The sequence below is a fragment of the Daktulosphaira vitifoliae genome, unplaced genomic scaffold, assembly GCF_025091365.1.
Source record: "Daktulosphaira vitifoliae isolate Bord-2020 unplaced genomic scaffold, ASM2509136v1 Scaffold_2, whole genome shotgun sequence".
NCBI lineage: Eukaryota > Metazoa > Arthropoda > Insecta > Hemiptera > Phylloxeridae > Daktulosphaira > Daktulosphaira vitifoliae.
Window position 1 is genome coordinate 26,354,239 of NW_026099573.1, and position 17,382 is coordinate 26,371,620.

General features: G+C 27.1%; 1 protein-coding gene across 4 annotated transcripts; it reads left to right on the top strand.

Moving 5' to 3' along the window:
• Nucleotides 1-1,546: 1,546 nt before the first annotated feature.
• LOC126899223 (uncharacterized) lies at nucleotides 1,547-8,031 on the top strand. Of its 4 annotated transcripts, none has more exons than XM_050673833.1 (5): nucleotides 1,547-1,667; nucleotides 1,734-1,785; nucleotides 4,505-4,558; nucleotides 7,642-7,689; nucleotides 7,757-8,031. In XM_050673833.1, exons 1-5 carry the CDS (start codon nucleotides 1,665-1,667, stop codon nucleotides 7,927-7,929), a joined length of 330 nt encoding a protein of 109 aa, XP_050529790.1. In that variant the 5' UTR covers nucleotides 1,547-1,664; the 3' UTR covers nucleotides 7,930-8,031. The 4 variants fall into 4 exon arrangements, with proteins under 4 accessions (XP_050529790.1, XP_050529792.1, XP_050529789.1 ...); XM_050673835.1 differs by having other exon boundaries at nucleotides 1,554-1,667; nucleotides 4,505-4,552; XM_050673832.1 differs by lacking the exons at nucleotides 1,547-1,667; nucleotides 1,734-1,785 and adding an exon at nucleotides 1,818-2,253.
• The last annotated feature ends 9,351 nt before the right edge of the window (nucleotides 8,032-17,382 follow it).

Consider the following 17,382-nt stretch of genomic DNA (forward strand, 5'->3'; position numbering starts at 1 on the left):
ACATTTTTGATTGCCATTTTTTTCGTAAAATAATCACATACAATTTGTATGTGATTCTAGACATTTTTAGGCATAATAAACGTAAATAGTGTTTTGTAAAATGGAAGCTTATGTTGCAAAGATGCAAAAAAAATTTTTTCGCACTTCTCAAAGTGATGCACTTAAAATTTTTAACTATTTATAAATAATCATGTATAACATATACTTACTACCACTATAGTATTTACTATAACTGTTGATTACTAATAATGTATAAGTCTTTATATAATAATATACATAAAATAAAGAAAAGTAAGTAGACTTAAATTTATGTATTAACAAAATAATGATTAATATTGTTCAATTCTTCAAAAATATTGCTTTTATCTATTGTTAGCATAAGGTTTTACTTAATTTATTATTTTAATTATTATGAACTTTATTAACGTGTTAGTATTTGTTAAATAAAATATTAAATGTAAGATAAACTAAAATATTCTTGAAATGTCTTTACCAGTAAATAGAAAGGGAGTATTAGAGAAGGTAATTACTTACTCTTGAAATATTCAGAGACGATTGATTGTAGTTTTATGAGTCGCACATTACATTTTGTTCAAAGTGAATCGCTAAGATGTAGATTTTTAATTCCCCGAATCCAAATATCTGCGTATGCCTATATTATTACTGGAGAATATATTCCTAAAAACTCGGCACAGATCAGTCGCGGCCTAATTGAGACAAGTATATATGTGTTCACAATAATTTGTTAACTTTTAATTAAAAAATTTCTGTTTTTTAATTTTACTTAAATAGTAAATTATTGTAGAATTGTTGTTTAATTGAAAACAAAATAATCTTTTCTTTTTTTTTAATAGCTAATTTTTTTACTTAAACGGGATTTCTCACAATAGAATAATCGACGGACAACATTTTTAATGTTATAGTACGTTTCAAGAAAAGTCAGGTTTTCTTTTACGTTGTCGAAAATTGAAAAGAAAACATTTTTATAGCTCCTATAGAATTATAATATTTAGTGGCGGTTCATGGTGTAAGGAATCTAACTTAATTTCTTCCCTTCTTAAACATTTTTCTGTACAAATCAACGTGTAATTTAAATTTGTTTTTTTTACGGTAAGGCTATTATTGTGTATTCTGTGATAATACTCCACGTCACTAGTTAAGGGTTAATTTACCTTTATTGTCCCTTTTAGATAGCGTTTTAAATTAAAGCTCAGCTCTAGGGTATTTTTTATTGATACTTAACAATATATTTTTGATAACTAAATCAATCTTATTCATTTTGAAAATTTTAACGAATACGGAATGAACTAATTTGAAGAAATTGTCATAATGAACGCATAAACATGTGATGCTTTTTTTGCAATGTTTATTTTGAGTAATCCACATCTAATCATGCAAATTTAATTTCAAAATATTTCAAGTGTATAAAATTTACCCCCGTTTATCGTAAGCGCTTAAAAACAATAGTTGAATCATAATATTTAGTTTTATCATTTGTTATAATAATAACTAGTTACTGTATGTGATAACACACTTCAAAATATATAACATATTAATAAATAACTATGGTTACGAACAGACCAATTTTTTTGTACGTGTATAAAACACGTAAGCATTTCACACGTAGATCATACAATTGCTTGTAATTTCGAATAATAAAAAAAATGGTACGTATATCTTTTAAGAAATATCATAATCTTGACTTTAATTAAATTTTAAAAACATTTTTTCAGAATATTCTCGTTTTAATATTTTTGTTGGTAGTTGGTTTTGCTTTCATACAGGGTAATATGAATTTTTTTTTTTGGTATATTTTCATGATATTTTAATGTCTGAATAGTTTGTACAAACATTTTACTGTACATAATAATATTTTGCACATGTATGGAACATTTGATGAAAATACAGAATATTACAATTTGTTACTTGTTATGTATGTAATTGGTGGCGGCTCGTGGCTTGGACGACGGGACGATCGCAACCCCTACTAAAATTAATTAATAAAAGAAAATTAATTGTACATTCCAATTCTACATTTTTATTAAAAATGCAAATTTTTATATACTAAAATAGTTGTAATAAATTTGTCATGTGCGAACATTTAAGTTGTTTCCCTCAGTATATGCGGGTGGCATACACACACGAGCAGTGTTTGAACGACCGACAGCGTCGTCCATACGGTAAAATATTGGTATATGATTTATTTGGGTATTTTATTTTTAGAATTATCTACGTGTACGATCGTCGTTATCGGTTGGTATAATAGTATAATCGCTAGTATAATAGTATCTTTTCTATTTTCTACTGCGACCTTTAAAATAATAATATGTGTATTATATTTAATTTTGTTATATTTAATTTGACAATTTTTTATACCCATGACTAGCGGTATTATATTTAAAGTCGCACCCCCACCACCAGTGTACGATGTAACTCAACGAGCTGCCACTGTATGTAACATAATAATTTATTAAGCCCTTATGACGGGTTGCATAAACGTTCATTAAACGTTTAATGAACCAATAGCGGGTTATTAAATAAATAAATATCAAACGTTGATTAAACTTATTAGTCCATAAACTAGCGGATACCAACTATTAAATTAGTGATTTCGGACTATTGAAAATTTAAACTTCATTTAAAATTTTACTGTTTTATTGTCTGATAGGAAAAATCCTACAAATTTAAGATGAAATTTCAAGTTTTCGTTAAATATTTATTTACAGACTATCATAGTTTATCATAAATTACTCTATTACTCACATGATGATTACAATACGGAAAAATAATTTTTGACCTCTTTTACTTACAAATAATTCTTGATTTATCAGCTAATAATTACTTTTTGGAATCAGCCCTTATAACTTAAAGGAATGTTAACTTAATTTTTTTAAATGGTAACATACATATTTAATTAACTTATAAAATAGAAAATTATCAGTCGTTAACAACTTTCAGTATTTCTAACTATTATAACTAACAGTATTTTAGAAGTTATTAACAATTTAAAGTAATGACTCGAGGTGATGAGTGGGTGCTGCTATTTTTATCATTAGTTATTTTCTGGACTTTCTTTTCGTCCCGCCATGGTATAAAAATGAAAATAACTTCTGAAGTACTGGTTCGAAAGTTGTTTTTCGATCAATAATTTTCTTAATTGGATAATTTTATATAATATCAGTTAATTACATATGTATGTTGCCATTTAAAAAAATAAAAGTTAACACTCCTTTAAGTTATAAGTTATTTATTTTGAGAGTAATCGAGTGGTTTATGATAAACCAATCACTCTGTATTTATTAGTGTGTCTAACAAAAATTTTTTTTTTTAATTTGTTGAACTCTTAAGTATAATTGCTTTTATAGTAGTAAAAATGACCTGACTTGGATTTTTTCCAATGCCATTTAGAGGTCACTAAACCGACTTTAAACTAAAATTTAAGAACTCTCTTAACAAAAAATATTTTTTCGAATAATTCATTATTCAAGTTACAATAACTGTAGTAATCTATTAATTACTAATAGAAATATTGAAAATAAATTGAATCTGGTTGAATTTTTGTGTACATTTTATTCTGTATAAGGGTTAAAAACAGTCATTGTTTAAAGAATAAAATTTAAAAAAAATGTTTATTCAGTTTTAATTACACACAATAGATTATTTTGAATGTAATTACAAAGAAATATATCAGTGCAGTTTTAAATAATTATTTATAAAAATTAGTGATATATATATATAAATTGAAGTACTGTTATATCATTAACTATTTACTTATAAAATATTTTGAATACAAAAGAATCGATAAACGATTAAAAATTATTTTAAACATATATTACAAACTTTAACTATAAAATATTAATAATTGTTTCATTGTTCAAAGTATATTATAATCGTTTTATGCCCATCTAGAAATGATATTCTGTGTATTTCAATAGTTTGAAATAAATGTTGAAAATCATGTTCATTAGCTATCAAAACATTGTTGTATTTACAAGCTAAAACCATTTTACGTTTACTGATATCATGAGAAATAAATTAAAGGTTTGAAATAAGCTTGATTAGAAGAATGTAAAAATATAGGTAGATACTTAAAACTTGACAGAAGGTAAGTTTCATGAAAGCAGGATCAAAGATTATGAACTAAATAAATGGCAAACATGATCACATGGTAGATATCACTACTTTGATAGAAATTAGGTTTTTAAATTTTTTCAAGAAATAATAATATATTAATTTTTAACAATGTAATAATTTACAAAATTATATTTTCAACATTATATATTATTATATTCCAAGGTTAATTTATAATATTGTTCTAGAGGCTGAAACTTAATTTTATTTTAAATCATTTCAATATTTTTTTATATATATTTCAAAATAACATGAATCATCAGATAATAAAAAATATTCCAATAATAGTTATAACTGTAGGATTAATCGAATTAAATATTATTATGGTAAAAAATTATTGTAATTCTTGTTAAAACTTTTTTCATTGTTACAGCTGAATCAAATGAAAATGAATTTCAATTTCCTCATCTTATTGAGACAAGTATGAGTAAATATTGTCAATAATATTATTCAACTATAAAGTTCTCTTATTTTTCGGATTGCTTAAAAATTGGCCAGTTTCTGGTCAATTGCTGGCTCAAAATGAATTTAGGAAGTAGGTAGGAGATAGGAAAAGGAGTATTCAGAAGTCATAAAAAAGTTTCATATTTCCTTACAGACCCTACTGTACTGTATGTTTCTACAATTTGTGGAGTCTGGGGCATAACTCCTTCCGAAAAAATTGTCATGCTTTCCAAATAAAGACATTTATTTATGTAAGTCGGTAATACTCCCATTTAAAATTATAAATACAGTAAAACTCGCTTAAGACGCTCTTTAAGGGACCAGCTCCCTAGAACTTCTTAAGCGGGAAAGCGTCTTATGCGGGAATGAAAAAAAAAATTATGTGATTGAAATATCGAGTTTATTTTTTTATTATTAAACATAATTTAATGGGAAATACATTGTTTATTAAAACAAATTATCTATTTTTGATTGTTTAAAGTTCTGACAATGCGTTTCAGCAAGAAAGTTTTCAATTTTATTAAGACAACCTAACATATCTTCGGAATTTTCAACAGAGGATAATAATTCCGAATTTCCGATAGGTGTTGCAAACTAGCAGTAATTGTAGTAGTAGATACTGGAAAGTCTTGATCTTCTTCTTCTTGATCGTCGTTATTAAAATAACACGTTATTTTTCCATGAATCTGTTAATAATGATGATCATTATTAACAGATTCAGCCTCACCTGAAATTTGCCGGTACACAATGCCATGCCTACTCCGAAATCTATCCAGCCAACCAGTCGATCCACTAAATTCGGTTAAGTTAAGACGTGCGGCAATCTCCATTGCCTTTTCCGTGATTACACCTCCATTTATTGGATAATTTAAACTGCGAGCTTGTTGAAACCACTCCAATAAAACATTTTCCAACTTTTCATACTTCCCGTGTTTTAATTTTTGTCGTTTGCTGCCACCTAACATGCTGCTTTGTTCTATTTCATGTCTGTTTTTCAATAAAGTTCTCAAAGTAGAAGGAGGTATCCCCAGTTCATTAGCAATATCCTTTTGTTTTTTTTTCTCAACCAATCCTTCATCGTACTTCTTCAAAATGTTAAGTTTGTCCGAAATTGATAGCGCTTTACGTTTTATACCACTAGCCATAACGAAATAACAAAACTACTAAAATTTATCGTAATATGCTGAACAAAAGAGCGTTTTACCCGATTAGACAGAGAAAACTGAGCGTCTTAACAGGTGGTTTTTACATTGACTAGTATAGGAAATGTCTAGGGACCGACGAAAAACAGCGTCTTATGCGGGAAAGCGTCTTAAGCGAGTTTTACTGTATTTATAATATTTTTATCTACTACCTTTACTGCCTTTTCCCTCAAAATTAGGGGAACTATTTTTTAGAAGTGGCCCTATTATCGTCTATTATCGCCTATGTTGGGTAACTTTTTTATATATACGAGGTGTGTTCATAAAATAAAGAGAAATTTTTAATATTGCGGGTTTGGAGAGTCTGATTGTCAAACATTTTTTTTTCATAATGTTGATACACATATCCCTGAAGTATGATCAAATTTTCAGCTGGAATCATTTTTTACTTTGTCAGTGGCAGCCGCCAAGGTTAGGCGTGCTTTTATGGACTCTGCGATTATTGTTTGTTAAAAAAAATGGATAAAAGGATTTGTACCAAATTTTACGTTAAAAATGAAATAAAGTGTAACAAAATGTGTGAAATGTTAACAAAGGATATGGTGACTGTGCTATGAGTAAAACAATGGTTTACGAATGGTATAATCGTTTCCAAGATGACCTTGAAGACGTTGAAGATGACGAACGCCCTGGACGCCCCTGCACATCAACAACCAATTAAATAGTAGAAAAAGTGTAAGAAATGGTTATGAACGATCGCCGAATAACAATTAGAAAAGTTGCTGATGATGTTGGAATGTGGATTGGCTCATGCTATGAAAATTTTTCAAATGTTTTTTGTATTAAACGCATAGCAGTAAAATTGGTTCCAATATTTTTGAGTTGAACAAAAACGGCAGCGAATGGAAATGACCAGGAGTCACTTAATGAAGTCAACGATGATGCAGAATTACTGAAACGTTTTATAGTAGGTGACAAAACATGGGTTTATGGATACAATGTTGAAACTAAGGCTCAGTCGTCCAAGTGGAGGCATTTTGGATTGCCAGGATTGAAAAAGGCTCGACAAATGCGATCGAACGTGAAGGTTATACTCACTATGTTTTTCGATTTAAATGGTATAGTGCATCAAACATTCTTGTCACGAACGATTAATAAGGAGTACTATCTACAAGTTCAACGCCGTTTACGTAAAACAATCCGAAAAGAAATGCCCGGATTTGTGGCAAAACAATTTATGGATTTTGCACCACGATATTGCACCTGCTAACACTTCATTGTTTGTTCGTGAATTTTTGTCCAAAAACAACACTGTAATGATGCCCCAGCCTCCATATTCGCCAAACATGGCTCCGTGTGACTTTTTTCTATTTCTAAAATTAAAGAAAACCTTAAAGGGCTATCGTTTTACAAGCATTGATGACAATAAAAATCGCATCGCTGAATGAGTTAAAGACTATCCCAAAGATCGAAATTGAAATATTTTGAGGATTGGAAGAAACGTTGGCACTAGTGCATAATATCTAATGGGAATTTTTCTGAAGGCGCCAATAATGTAGACAAATAAATAAATATTTTTTTCAAAAAACTAAAATTCCCTTTATTTTTAGAACACACCTCGTAAATCTATAAAAGAATAATATGCCAAAAATAAATATTTTTGCATATTATTTACACAAAAAATGTATTTTTAATAACGTAATATTTATTGCATTTTCAAGGTTTTATTTAGCTTCAATGTAAATTATTTTGAAACTTTTAAAATTTAATTTGAACAATAATTATGATTGACAATAAATATTATTATTAGATGTTTTCAATTGATCATAAGAAGCATTTTATAAATTTTATTTATTATTTCCATTTCGATTTTTATCAAAAAAGAAACCGTTGTATTCTTGTTTAAATTTTTTTATTTTTACAGCTGAAACAGATTTAAATGAATTTAAATATCCTCGACCAATTGAGTCAAGTAAGATTTAATGTTTTAAATAATATTATCCAACTATAAAATGCCTAAAATGCTGGTGTTATTTTAGGATCTTCGGGTTTTTTTTGTAATGGTTGTATGAATTGTTGGATGATTTGTGAGGAAAATAATCGAATTTTATTAAATTGTGGACATCATGTTTGCAAAAAATGTGATCAAATTTATCATGGAAAATACTCTAATTGCACTTTTTGTTCAAGTGTAAAGTTTCACGAAAAATAGTATTAGTTATAACATTTTAATCAAAAACGAAATATCTAGTACTAAACTTTGATATCGTTATAATAGACTTTATGAAATAATAAAGCTTATTAACATTTTTGATACATTGTAATAATGCAAAAAAAAAAAAAATTAATTAATAAATTTAGTGATTCATAGTGACTAAATTAATCCATTTAAAATCAGATTAGTGAATAGAATCAACTAACTTTAAAATTTTAATTAAATTTGAACTACATATCTACACGTTTTTTTTATTCTGTTGTTCAAACTATTCTTCTTGTATTATTACTTATTTATAATTTTCGATATAAATAATTATCATTCGCTATTAATTTATTTTTTAATTATATATAAGTACTTAAAAATACTTATTATAAATTGTAATATAATGAAATCGGTAATTTATATTTTTACTTTTGAATAGTTACATGCTCTTCAAAAATATCTTTGTATGTTTTACCATTGTCTTAGTGACGGGTTATTTAATAATTTGCGAAAATTCGCAATTTTATTATGTTTTCATTAATCTTATCTACATCTTATTTGCTACATACACCTTCAAAGTTAGGGCATATATATATATGTTTATTGTCTCGTATTCTTTCACCTTCACACTTGTCATCTTCTGACAATCCCAATTTAAAAAAGTTCCTTATTTTCGCTCGTATTCCACTTTAACTAGGTTAATTATTCTCCAAAGGTTTCAAGAGTCCTCCTTCTATATAATTCTTCTTTTGATTTTATTGTTATCGCGTCATTCAGGTTACTGTCCCTTTTGTTTTGTCTCCATTACTCTATTCTTTTTTTCTGTTTCTCCTTCAATTACTCTACTTGTTTGTAAACAACATTTTCCTCGATTTCAATCGGAACTAGGCTGATTTTATGTTGTGCATCGAGGTTGTCTATGGTCAGCTTGTACTTTTATCCTTTCGATGTCTGTTGCAACATTACGTTTAATTTGTAGTGGTGCTATACTTCTGATTATACACAAATTTTCTTTTTAGTAGATTAAAACATTCTGTAATCGACGTGCTTCATTTGTAGCTGTGTACACTTTTTTTGCTATATACAGAATTACTCCACACTGGACAAGCATACTTCCCTCAGAGAAACATAATGTCATGACTGCTATACATTTATCTGGGTCCGCTTTCCATTTGGACCCTACTAATTTACGTATTATTCCATTCCTAGTGTTTACCCTTTTCGTACAATAGTGTTTTAGATGCATTTGGTTTCAGGCGATTTCTATGGTAGTATTGCCTCAGTGTTTCCAACATTATTTTCAACCATTTTAAAGTTGTCTCGTGTAATTACGGGCAGATCATCGGCAAAATGTTGAGTATCTTTTTCGATCGGCTAGTCATTTGTATTGGTGTCATCACACTACCTTGGGGTAATTCTACTTTTGAATCCTCTACGGTCCTTCAGCATTGATCTTAGTACTACAAATTCATAGGCATTAGTTAAGTCATAGATTTTCTTCAACAGTAACTGATGACTTACGGTGTCATACGCCGCACTTAGATCTACAAATACGGCCGCCATAATTTTGCTCATCTCCAAACCATCCTCTATATACTACGTAACGTTCAGAACCTGTCCAGTACATGATTTTGTTGCTTTGTCTGGCTGTTTCATTAGTTTTAATAATGCACATACATGTGTTTTCTTGTATTCTTGGGTTTACTTTCAATCTTACTATTTTGTCTTCGAATTAAATTCTTTTATCTATTCTGATATACCATCAATACCAGCTGCTTTCCTTGACTTTAACATACTCATAGCCTCATCTAATTCTTCAATTGTAAAAGGTTTCAGAAAGTGATTTACTTCATGTTCTTTTGATTTTAATATTTTAATTTTTGCTCTTTTGTTTTTGTCTTACCATTCAAAACCTACTGCCTGGCTGTTTCATTAGGTTCCACATTAATATGTTCATGTTTTTTTACTTTTTTACTATTTAGTTTTCTGAGTAATTTCCATGCATTATAAGTATTATTCTTCATATATATTCCTACAACTGCCTTTTTTTATTCTTCTATTTTTATTTATAAGATATTCTCCATAACTTCTTCTTTCTTGAAATAGCATAGATAATTTTTCGGTTTCGGTTTTATCCCAATCACCTCCCTATCTAGTAAACACCTTATCTCACGCCGAGTCGCTTTTTGAAGTTTAACCTTCTTCTGAAAATAGTTTTCAAAGGTTTCACCGCTGAATGTTAAAAATTATTTTCAAGAACCTATTTTTAAACTGATAAAATTTGATAGTATTGAAACTAAAAATAAAAGAAATAAATTTTTTTATGCAGTACCTAAAATTAATAATAGTAAACTAAAAGGGAATTGAGCCTACTAATAAAAATATTAATAAAATTTGTGTAATTTTACAAAGAACGATGTAAAATTCGACTAAATCGTGCGACAATTGAGATATTTATATTTTGTATTTTTTAGACATGGTGACAATACGTGTTCATCTCTTATGATGAAAACATAATTTTTCAAATACCTTTACTTACCCTGTTTTTTAACAGTAAACTCTATCATTTAGAGTATTTTTTTTAAATACAGGAAAATTTTAGGTTTAATGGTTTTATTTTAAAATATGTACTGTTTTACAAGTAAATGTTTTGAAACCGTCAGCATTATTTCCGCAAATTTTTTTTCCAAATGCATTTTTATTTTTTAGTTTGTTGTATCTATTATAAACAATCAAATAATTTTTTGAGTCTTACTTCTTATAAAAATGCAATATTTTTTAATGTTACCAATAGAATAGTAAATGGACTAAGTATTTACATTGAGTTTAAATGGAGTACTATCTATGTACAATAGTATCTTATATAATATGTAAAATATCATAAAATATAATAACTGGTAGTAGATTGTAAGGTTAATTTATGATGTATAAATAAAGTAGAGGTAGTCATTAAAATAGTAACATAATAGTGAGATGCGGCATAGTTGGGACAAGTATTGATAACATCTGATGTTGATTAAAATTACTATCATAAAAATAGACTTCCGTGCAAATCTGTAGATAGTATTTAATCTTAAGAAGACATTAACTAGACGTCATAATTTTACTTTATTAGGAAAATAAAATGTGACATATAAATGATGAAAATAATATTGTCTAACTTAGTTTAAATCAAATTTCAAACTATATTTTTAAATAAAAATTGATGCTCAACGCAATTGAACTGAACATACAAAAGTTTAAAGATAGCCAATTTAATAAAATTATTTATCTTAGTATTTAATTTTTAATATTTTAATAGTATGACTTCTCCAGTAGAATAGTTGGAAAAAAAATTTTGTTAGTTAATTATAATTTAAGTTATGAAATTTAAATTGTAATATTTCATAAGCCATTGGACCTTTTATTTTTATGAAAAGAGTAAAACATTTTCTTTTAATATACTTATTGGATGGACATTAAAAGACACAAAAATGTAAAAGTATTTATAATTAACTTATAAAAAAAAATTGTACTAATCGATACATTTTTCAAAAACTTAAAGAAATATAAAGTTGAAAAAATAAAATAAACACTTTAACACAAAAATAAAATGTTTTTTTAACTACAGTGGCCATCTATACATAGAAAATGAAGTGACAAGACGACTTTTATTTTAACATATAGTAGGTAACACAAAATATAATTTATTATATGTTTAAAGAACGCAGTATTTCAAAACATTTTCTTCAAAAGTTAAGTTGAAAAGGTTGCTATTTTTAATCTTTCCTCTTTACCTTATTTGTGATCAGATAAAGGGTTAGATTTTCAATATGCGTAGTACAAGAAAATCACCTAAGGTATAAAAAAAAAAAATTATATAAAATTAATAAAAAAATTTTAAAATTTACCAAATTTAAAAATTGTAATTTTTTGGGGGATTTTTTTCATTTATGAATACAAGACATTTTTTCAATTTTTAAAGGAAATATCTTTTATGCAATTGGTGTTTTTATTTTAATTATCGTTGATGAAAATCGGTCTGGTCGGAGCTGGAAAAAAGTGGTGACAGACATATAATATAATAATAAAAATAAACTCGTACTAGTAAATTGAATACCATCTCAGCTTTGCATTGGAGCTAATGTAGGTTTTTAATAAAAATAATTATTTAAAAGTAATCTGGTGATTTTATAACCTATACTTGTAGATAAAGTATAGGTTATAAAAATCTCTATTAAATAATTACGTATGATTAATAATATAATATAGTCTTATACCTATTGATATGTTTAGTTAAATTTCATGTGAAATTAAATGATTAGGTTAATTAAAAGAATATTTCTTATTATCTTTTTTTAATTAGGTTCATTTTTACTAAAAATTTTTAAACCACCCTTAACTGATGTATTGGTTAATCATCATGACTTTTATGGCTTCATAGTTCTTTTTCTCATGAACTTATATACATAAAATATACACTTAATCCTCATACATTGTAAAAACTTATAATATTAATATTACTGTACTATTAATATTTAAAATATTCACTAACAACATTGTAGTAAGAATGAGGATCCGTTGGAAGTTTCTATCCTCGTTTAAATCTCTGCATGTGTAACAATTAGAAACATTAAAACCCGCTAATGAAAATAAGTTTAGTTAAGCAATATCAAGGTGGATGGTATATAAGTATATGACATACAAGTACATTGTACTTTAAAAAAAAATAAAAACTCAGGATGAATTGTATTTTGTTAACATACAGTTTAAGTGGTAATAACCCTTCGTTATTTCGTTGCCATTAAAACTACTTAATTATATTAGTTTTAAGTTTTAATAATAAATTTAACACGTTAATCAATTAAATTATAGTTATTTTGCTTTATTTTAATATTGTAAGAAGAAATAATTTTTTCCAGATTCTATTGACGAATCGTGTCATACTTGAATGAACAATAGTAAAGACTTTAATAGTTTAGATAAAATATTAATTGTGTATAAGTTTCCATTATTCTCATTGAAGGTTAGCTTTAATTTACCAATTTAATATGGTAATAAATTATATAGATTTGTTTGTAAATAATATTTTTATTAAAATTGAATATTTACCAATTTTGTTTCTATACTTGACTGTAGATTTTTAATTTTAAAAGCTTTGAATGTAAGAACCTTATATTTACAGAATTTTCCATTTATTATAATCCACTCAATTACTCACAAAATAAAAGTAATTTCAGGAATATATTTTTAGCTTTTTTTAGTTTTGCATATTTCTTGATTTTTTTTAACGCTTTATAAGTTCTCATTAAGGGCCATAGAGGCTTCCCCTAAGGAAGAAGTTTTTAAACCAATAATATTTCGGGACGGGTGGTTAGTCAATCGCCGGAGAGAGGGATGGCGACTCCAATTATCGAACTGATCTCTCGCTCGTCAAATGAAGCCGCCCGTGACCGAGTTCCGAACCTAAGACAGTGCACGCCAAGCACTACCGCGTTACCGATTCGGCCACACTGTCTCTTTCAATTTCTCGATTTATCAATTATTAAATACTTTATGGTTTATTTTTTATAGCTTATAAACGTTTCAACTTTATTTTTTTATATGATAAATACAAATTATTTAAAACCTAGTTTCATCACTTAAAATTTTCCGTTGTTAACATAATTAAAATTGAGCTAAATCATATTTAATTTTATCAATGATCGGCACAAATAATGTGTTAAGTATTGATTATTAATACTTAACGTATTTTGCATATAATTGTACATTACGTAAACTCATTTTAAGACATAAATTATCAATAAATAATAAGATATTGTAATACAAATTATACTTCACCTAAACCCATCAAGGCTAGATTAAATTTCACTTAAAAAATATTTGTCATAATTTTGTAGTATTAATTTTGATGGGTTTAAATTACTACTACATTAATTTTTAACCTAGACTCACGTTAAGAGAAAAATATGACTCAAGTGTAAATTAGCTTAAATGGCCTTTAAAATGTAAATATGCACTTGAAACTTGAATATATTACCATAAAGTATAAACTGTTGTTGAACGGTTGCATTCACTTTCTCTATAGGTTAATTTTTGTTTTTAGTATTTTTATAGCAACAGTTGTCAAAAAAGTAAAAAGTTGGGGTAGTTGAATTTTTGGTTCAACGGTATTGTCGCATTTCTACTGTATAAATGCATGTTATTAGTGACCTTGTCAAACATTGTATAAATCATTTGAATGATGACCGACAGAACAATCATGCGACCAACTTTTTACATTAAACTGTTTAAGTAATTAATGTACAGGCACATATATGAACAACATTCTCAGACATTGAATAGGAAGCGCAAGGTTAAAAACAAATGACACAATTTACCGAAATACGGCAAAAATAACTTTCATCAAGTGATACCTAAAACTGTAAATGTGATCTTGGACCCACTACAAGTTTTTATTAATTTGTTCCTGGCAAAGGACATTAGACAGAATTATTACATTATTATTAATATAATATAAACTCAAGGCAACCAATGAATATCAGTTTTTCCATACATATCACGAATGTGAGTGTTTGTGTTTGTTTAATTAGGTTATAACATGTTATAAATAAAGTGTAATTATAATCACACTTTCGTTTGCGTAATCCCTTACATTACACTTAGCAGCAAATTTTAACTATTAAATTGTCGTTAATGTTTTATATTGACCGTTAAAATTATGCTTAGTTGGCTGAAGTTGAGGAGAAAAAAATGAAATGGAACTATCATTTGTTGGACTATTACAATTTATACATTTACTACAAAAATGTATGCTAGAATCGCAAGTATAACAAAGTTATGAGTTATAATTTCTCGTTTTGTTGATCAGTTAAGTTAAAAAAATTACACTATACACTCGTAATACTCGTTAGCTCACAAACATTATCAAATATATATTGACACCAAAAGTTATTGCATCTATAGTTCATTTTATGTAAAAACTATTTTTGTTCAATTTTCACAATTAAAAAAAAATCTCGTGATTATACTAAAATGAAGAAAAATTTAACTTAAATAATTTTGTCAGGAGGAATTCTAAAAAATGTTCATACATGTTTTTTTAGGTCATTAAACATATCTTAAAAATCAACGATTATGACGAAATTTTTATTGAATCATTACAGATTAAATTTTATTTTTAGCTTTGATATGAACTGAGCAGGTGTTCATTTAAATATTATGTGATTTTTTGTATATTTTGCTGAATCTGTTTTCACTAATACTCAATCTTTCTAACAATTTTTTTAAAACTCTTACGGATTTTATTAGATAATAATTTCGATTCGCCTTAAAATTATAGAAGATAGTTGTTGAGTTTTCCTCGAACACATTTGCATCAAATCTTTTATGATAGTGATTGAAATAAATGTGCGATTCAACAGTACTGGGTTTTTTTATTTAAAAAATTCATTTTGATAAACTTATTTTAAAAATACAACATGCATAATAATGTTAAGTGTTTTGACACAACTTACAATATTAATTTACTGAGTTATTTTTAACTTACATCACGCAATAATTGTTATAAATATTTAAGTTTTACCGTTCTGTACCGTTATAAGTAAAAATAATAAATATTAGTTGATTTTATACAACTAACTTTAAACATTACATAGTAAAGTATTCAAACACGTGGAAAAGGTTTGCCTTAAATGTTTCAAAATAGCACTGTTTTGTTAACAGTAACTTAATCCGGACGTCAAAGTTGTTTTCTAAGTTGCCACTGCCGTGCTTCTTAACCCTAAGGATCTTTTCTCTAAAACACATTCGTCTAATTGTATTTACGTGTATATTTGGTGATTACTTTTATTTACTTTCTTTTCTATTTAACAATAATACAAGTGTGATCTAGAACTACGTCACATCGTTATTTATTAAATTTTGAATTGTGAAATGTCAGTACAATATTGTAATGCAGATTACCTTGACATGTGATCGTCAAAGTGAATCGTTTCGGGCGATAGTACCGACGTGCATTTACTGAACTGGATTATTTCGCAAAAAAAGAAAAAGAAAGATACTCAGTCAAACTTAGTTTATCAATACAATGTTCAAGTAGAGTAATTATAATTTAATGAAATGTTCTGCGTGGGTTGTTTTGGAGTTATTCTACTTTTACAGTTTGATAAAAAATTTGGAAAGTAATACACATATAATAAATAGGTATAGTATTTGTAAAACATTACAAATTTTACAAGTAATATACGATATAATTTACAACTACATTAAGTATTTTTATTAACTTATAAGTATTGCTCTTAAGAGGATTATTCGTGTTCTTATGCGCGCCTCTTATCCTTATGGTCTAGTTTGTCAAATTATAAAAATAATAATAATATTTTGAAAGAATTTTGTGATATATTTGAAGAAATTTATACATAATTAATAGCTGCAGTTATTTGCACTAGAAATTATGATAGGTGACATGTTAAAATTTCCATATAATTACCGATTTGAGGGCCAGCGATGGCAGGAAGCTTAATTTTACTCATTAACTACTACTAGAATTTTTACTATGCTACACCATGCGAAACTATTATATTTTCAACTCTGTTATACTAATTCAATAACTCAAACCACAACATGTACTCCTTTGGGCTATTAATAAATTATCTTGTCATTATATAACCATTAATTTAAATAATACTTGAAGGACTTCCGTTTTACACTTATGGGGTAATTAAAAGATGGATCAAGTTGTAACGAGATTAAAGATAAATAGTTATGCCATTTTTTTTTGCATTAAACATGAGCATCTATTTGGTTGTTTTCAAACAATTTATTAATCAAAGCTAAAAAATGCTTAGTTGGGATTTATCAAGAATCATTCGTTGCAGTCGATTTGTCAACGTCTCGCAAGCATTCGACTATTACATTTCTACAGTGAATGAACCTGATGTTACGACACAAATATTAAATTACCATGAGGATATTTTATGTATGTATGTGTGCATATTATAATTAATGGAGTTTGCTCATCGTCCGGTGCAATAATTACAAAGTGTGGTATTTTATTTATTATGTTGTAATCAACGTAATAATGAACGATTTGTGATAGCTTTACTGTCACCATACTTTGCTTGGAGCTAAGCTGTTAATGGTCTATAACTTAAATAATAAACGTTGATAGAAAAATGCTGACAAATTAAAGATATCGCGATCAAAAATAATTTAACGACTACAAATATACGCAAATAACCGTATTTTTTTAATCATACACCCAGAGAAAAACCTCGATCTATATAATAAATTCATTGTTCAATTTGATAAATATATCATTACTATTGAATCAATGATATATTTATCAATATGATATTTTTTTTTCTTGTCTTGAACAATAATTATTTATAAGAATAGTTATTTTGTTCGTATTAATAAAACATTATCATAAACCCTTGATAAAATTTCTCTTTCAATTTTGATTGAGGTTTTTCTTTGGGTGTA

Excerpts from the sequence above, each read along its gene's own strand:
- LOC126899223 (XM_050673832.1), top strand. The coding sequence starts at position 2,196 with ATGATTTATTTGGGTATTTTATTTTTAGAATTATCTACGTGTACGATC. Across the intron at positions 4,559-7,641 it reads TCTTATTGAGACAAGTATGA|CTGAAACAGATTTAAATGAA; the intron begins GTAAATATTGTC and ends TTATTTTTACAG. Across the intron at positions 7,690-7,756 it reads TCCTCGACCAATTGAGTCAA|GATCTTCGGGTTTTTTTTGT; the intron begins GTAAGATTTAAT and ends GTGTTATTTTAG.